The 5,165-nt window shown below is 38.1% G+C and overlaps 1 protein-coding gene across 1 annotated transcript in view; it reads right to left on the bottom strand.

The window, feature by feature from the left end:
• Nucleotides 1-1,372: 1,372 nt before the first annotated feature.
• The window catches only part of MTFR1 (mitochondrial fission regulator 1), a 17,916-nt gene continuing 14,123 nt past the window's right edge, over nucleotides 1,373-5,165 (bottom strand). The window contains exons 5-7 of the mRNA XM_009332223.1: nucleotides 3,837-4,089; nucleotides 3,485-3,653; nucleotides 1,373-1,836 (exon numbers count right to left, since the gene is read on the bottom strand). Of these exons, the coding sequence (XP_009330498.1) occupies nucleotides 1,777-1,836; nucleotides 3,485-3,653; nucleotides 3,837-4,089 (482 nt within the window). The 3' untranslated portion in view covers nucleotides 1,373-1,776. The remainder of the gene's footprint in view (nucleotides 1,837-3,484; nucleotides 3,654-3,836; nucleotides 4,090-5,165) is intronic.

The following is a 5,165-nucleotide window of genomic DNA, read 5'->3' as shown; positions in this document are numbered from 1 at the left end:
TTTGCAAAAGCACAAGGAGCTGCAAGTAAGTTGTCACTACGTTGATTTATAGTCGCTATAATAGAAATGTAAACTATACTTTATTCTGGCTGCTATCGTTTGTAGAGTACCACAAATCACATACACAACGTTTATTTTAACGGCTTTTAATTTTATATAGTGGCAATAGAGCATTAAATACAAAACTTGAAACCAAAATTAACTTTCAAAAAGGTATTTTAAAGGCATTTAAAAGAACACAAAGATTTAATGGCCTATCAGTAAGACTGAGGGCAGAGTTTTGGAAGGAAGTTACATTGTGTACATATTAACACCGTTTCAAGTTTCACACCAGAAAACATCCTCCTCGATCGTACAATCTAGTATGTACAATCCAGTTATAAGCAGCAAAGCTTCAGTCATCTTCAGTAACCTAGTCAGAGCCATTCACCTGTCTCTGTTTACGAAGTGCTGCTTTTTTTCTTTTCCTAGAAAACAGAAGCTCTAAGAGGCACTTGTACTTGGTTCCAGCAGCCAGATCAACTCAGAACACTGAAATAGGCAGACTCAGCTTTTTCTACGGTCATCGACAGTCAGAGCAAACCTTGGCTTCATTTAAGTGTGCAGCTAAGTTGTAGCTCTCCGGTTCCCGAAGAGCTTTTTTCAACCTGAGTTTTATTTTCAGCTTGAGCCCTTTCTACGGCTGTGGTGGGAGACGTGAGCTCAGGTGGTTGGTTAATGAACTAGCTCCGTACAGGTCTGGCAGCAAATAGCTGCTCCGGGATGACCCCAAAAGGGCTTCCCCTGGCGAACAGGTCATGTGCAACAGCTTGTACCATCTCCTCCCTGCAAACAGGACCGTGAGGGCTTGTGCAGTCCCCAACCGCTTAGAAACCTATCCAGGGACCCAAGACAGCTGGGGATAAAAAGGTGTCCACGAGCATCTCTTAGCACAGCTGAGATGAGCAATATACTTTTGGCAACTTGCACCCCACAGTACTCTCTACCTTGTCTTCTTATCTATACCACTCTACGCTAGTTAACACATACTCCGACATTAATTATTTTACTCTGCTGCTATCCACTGGTTATTTCAAATTCATTGGACTAATAATTTATTCACTTGTCATGCGCTCTTTGTGTTGGCCACAGGATAGTACAAGTAGGTTTTGCTCTCTTACTCTTGCAAGCTCATTTGAAACAAAAAACGAAAAAAAAAAACCAAAACCCTGCACGAAAATGTGCTACTACTTAAAATGTCTCATACCAGGTGACCTCTGCAGCAGATTTAAGTTTTCACTTTCTGTCAGTAGGAAGCAGAATGCATTCAGGTTTTCTTTGGGCTAAAAATTTGCTAAAATTAAGTTTAAAAGAAAGACTTCAACATGAAAAATTCAGTATCAAACTAAACGTTGTAGTGCAAGTTATAGTTAGAGCTCAAATAACTGACATTAACTTAAGGGTGCATCACTATCATTATTAACATGTACACGAATTTTTAAGGTGGTCAGTTATGCACAAAGAATGTTGTATATTTAACTTAGTGTTAATAAACTAAAACCACCGCATAAGTCTGAGTAGAAAGCCAGGTTTGAATATAAAATTAATACCTGAGTGTAACGGTCAAATATATTCCCCTTGATAAATCACATACAAACATGTTTAGTGCCTCAATTCTACATTTCACATTAGGTTTTTCCTGTGTTGTAAGAGACCACTCAGTACTAGCGCTATTTGCAACGTAAAAGATTTCAGACAAAACAGCTTAACAGTCTTTCGTGTAGTGATCTTAATACATTAAGATTTTTCAATTAAAGTCTTCATTTTTCCTGTAGACTTCAGCATGTGTGGTCCAAACTGAGAAGGAAACCAGAAATATATTCAGATTGCTTTCAACAGAAACCTAGTTGAGCTATTATCCATCCAAGTTGTAAGTAAAACTAGAACTTGGGCAGAGACAATTTCCTTTATCAGCCTGCTTCTCTGCACGTGGATTTCACCCACTTCATAGCCACAGAGTAAAGGGAAACTTGTGTCAGCAGTCAGCTGAAATCACTCAGATTAGGCAGCTAACCATCTGCCGGAGCAGCTCTGACTAGAGATAGTTCACTCTACCACAGCAGAATAAGAAGATGGATGTAGTTATCTTTAGAAGGTGACAACCAGTTGCTCTAGCGGCAGTTTTACAGGATTTCTGCTCTTACTCTGTCTTGCATTTTTGTGCAAGTCCTTTTAAAAGCTGTATCATACAAGGATATCATACGAGGACTGAGCTAGCAAACGAGTTACATCTTGAGAAGTAACTGATGACAGATGTTTATTAGCTCATTACGGATCAACATTCTATCATTTAACAAATTAAAACCTTCAATTTTCTTAGCTTTTGAGGACCTGATGATCCCTAATCTCGAAAGGTGGACTGTACATTTCAAAACTGGAAAGTCATGAAAAAACAATGCGTGAATAAAACATTGCCAACTCATGTTCTTTTCCTTAAAGCCCCAGAGATGCGGGGAAAAAAGTGATTGATTCTTGGGGAATATCTAGCCTTTTGGTTGTGAAGAACAGCCCGAACATTACAGGAATTTACCTTAAAGGCCTAAACCAGAAGGCAAGTAAGTCAACATTAATAAGCTGAAGTACTCAGAAGCCCTGAGGTCTGTGGCTTGGGAATCTTATTTTCCTCAGAACTTAATTCAGGGAGCAGCCAGCTTTTGGAGTTTTATGTGCATTTTTCCAAACGCACAAAGAGAAAAATAACTCTTTACTCCTCTGGTTCTGTAGCACAAGGCTTCAAGGATTGCTTACTAACAAAACTGATCTATACTAGCCTGTTTTTTTAAGTACATGTATATTGCTAGAAACTTGCATCTTGAACGCTCACCACTTAAAAACCTCTTACTTCAATTTCAAATCAACTGGAAACCGTTAACTTGTACCATGATGTGACTTCTACATACAATTTCATTTTAACATTCTCATACTATAAAGAAACTGCTTTTATTTACTCAGCATTTCCAATTATTAGAAGAAATCCCCTATAACCAAGATCCAGCAGGCATTCTGGACAATTTGCTTTCTGCATTCCTAGGAATGGCTGACATGCTTCAGGATCTTGGTGCATGTGAAATTCTGAAGCATCTGAATGGTTCAGGTTGGTAATAGCAGGCAAACTCAGTTCAGATTTGTTTCTGGTATGAGCCCTTAGGAATTGAGATTTCAGAATATCACATGCTTGTGGCAACAGAAAAGATTTTTGCTTAAAAAAAACAAAACAAGAAAACTGTAACAGGGCTTTTTAAACCTAGGGCCAAAAGAGTACACAATCTTGATACTAAAAACATATGATTGCCACAAATCCTGGCATATCAGCAGTACTTCATAGGGTTTTGTGGACAGGGATGGTAACTCATAGGTATTTGCATATGTTGGCAGAAAGACATACATTGGCTTTCACGACAACTGCAATTTAGTCTAAGCGTGTGTTCAGAATCACAATACTCACCAGCACTACCTCAGTCTTTGTCTTTGTTTCAGTCTTTGGAATCACTTTTTCTGTTTCGCTTTGGCTATCATTTTGGTAGCGATAAGCAAATTTCTTTTTGAGCGCTTCTGCTATTAACGCTGCAGGATCTGTAGGGTCAGCCACTTTGGACTTTGTACCTTCTGGTGATCTAGAAAAGAAAGTGAGAAGCATTAACACAGTCCAAAACAAAGCTTTAGAAGTTGTGAATGCTTTTGCATTCTGTTTGTCAGATGTTACATCAGCATCTGTCTCACCTTGAAATAGTTCTGAGTCATAAAAACAAATCATTAATGCAAATGTTAATACATTGATATTTATTTATATTTACTACCTTTTCACTGAGCGTAGCTTCACGTTGTTCATGTCTTTGAGGATTTCTAGCATGTTTGGTATTTCAGACTTCTTTGGCCCGTTTTCTGGCAGATTCTGTCCAGAGTTCATTTTTTTGTTTTTCCTTTCTTTAATGAGCTCAATTGCAGACACGCTCTGTTGTAGACCTGGGGGAGGGAGTGGTGGCGGAGGAGGAGGTGGCGGTGGCGGAGGTGCAACAGGGACAGCAGCTGAAGCAACTGGACTTGACCCAACTACAAATAAAACATGTATTACACATCAGTTTACTTGTAAATCCCCTTTATATTTCACAAATGCTCAAGGAAGAATATAATAGCTTCAATTGCCTCCTCTCTGCCTTCTTTAGATTATCACATAACTTCTTCATTCCTAAACCACCGAAGTAGACTCAACTGAAAAGCCACATAAATATCCTTCTCGAAGGGTGAGAAGCGTTCTTTGAATTTCCAGTTCAAATTCTAAGTGCCTTCATGTCTTTACTGCAACGGGATGGATGTCACGACATCTTTTAGTTATGTTCTGCTCCTAACGTTACCAGTATTTCACTTTCTTCCGAGAGGCAGGTACTGAGCTGGAAGTCACAAACAATCTGCCATGCGAGCAGTGTTTCTTCCTACGTATCATCACAAATAAGAAATTACCATACAAGATTTTTAAATGTAAATTTCAGAGCTCAAATAGTGCTTAAATTGAAGCTTATTCCAGCTCTCTGAGGTTAAGGATTTTTAGGCCAGCTAATCATCTGTCTGCAGATAGAGATTCTGACTATAATCTTGATTTCAAGTTCCCTGTACTCTTCAGGTAAAAACTGATGTTATAAATACAATAGCAGTAATAACTTGACAAATAAATGAAGAAACCTCTGCTCATATACACCGTTGAAGAAATCAGCAAAACCAGATCAAACCGGAGTTTTGAGGCTTAGAGTATAAACTGTGTAAAAATACGTATACAGACAACACAGAGGCATCTACTCTGTGTACATGTAGGCATACACAGAGTGTCATTACCATGTTCTACCAGAAGAGGGAGGTAAAGATGATAAAATCAAATCAAACCTTACATTTTCCTAATAAATAGAGGTAAAGGGAAAATGATGAAAAATAAGTTATTAGTTATTTCACAAAACCCCCACAAAAATTACAATTCAAGACTGAAACCATGTGATCCTTAAAACTATTTCATAGTTTTGAACATGAACAGTTAAGGAAAAATAAAGTAACTGCTATCAGTTCACAGACAAAAACTAAACGAGCATCTGCAGAATTAGAATATGATTTTATACATAAACATAGGAAAAACACTGAAC

The sequence above is a fragment of the Pygoscelis adeliae genome, unplaced genomic scaffold, assembly GCF_000699105.1.
Source record: "Pygoscelis adeliae isolate BGI_AS28 unplaced genomic scaffold, ASM69910v1 Scaffold329, whole genome shotgun sequence".
Classification (NCBI taxonomy): domain Eukaryota; kingdom Metazoa; phylum Chordata; class Aves; order Sphenisciformes; family Spheniscidae; genus Pygoscelis; species Pygoscelis adeliae.
This window is presented reverse-complemented; position numbering and strand designations above follow the sequence as displayed.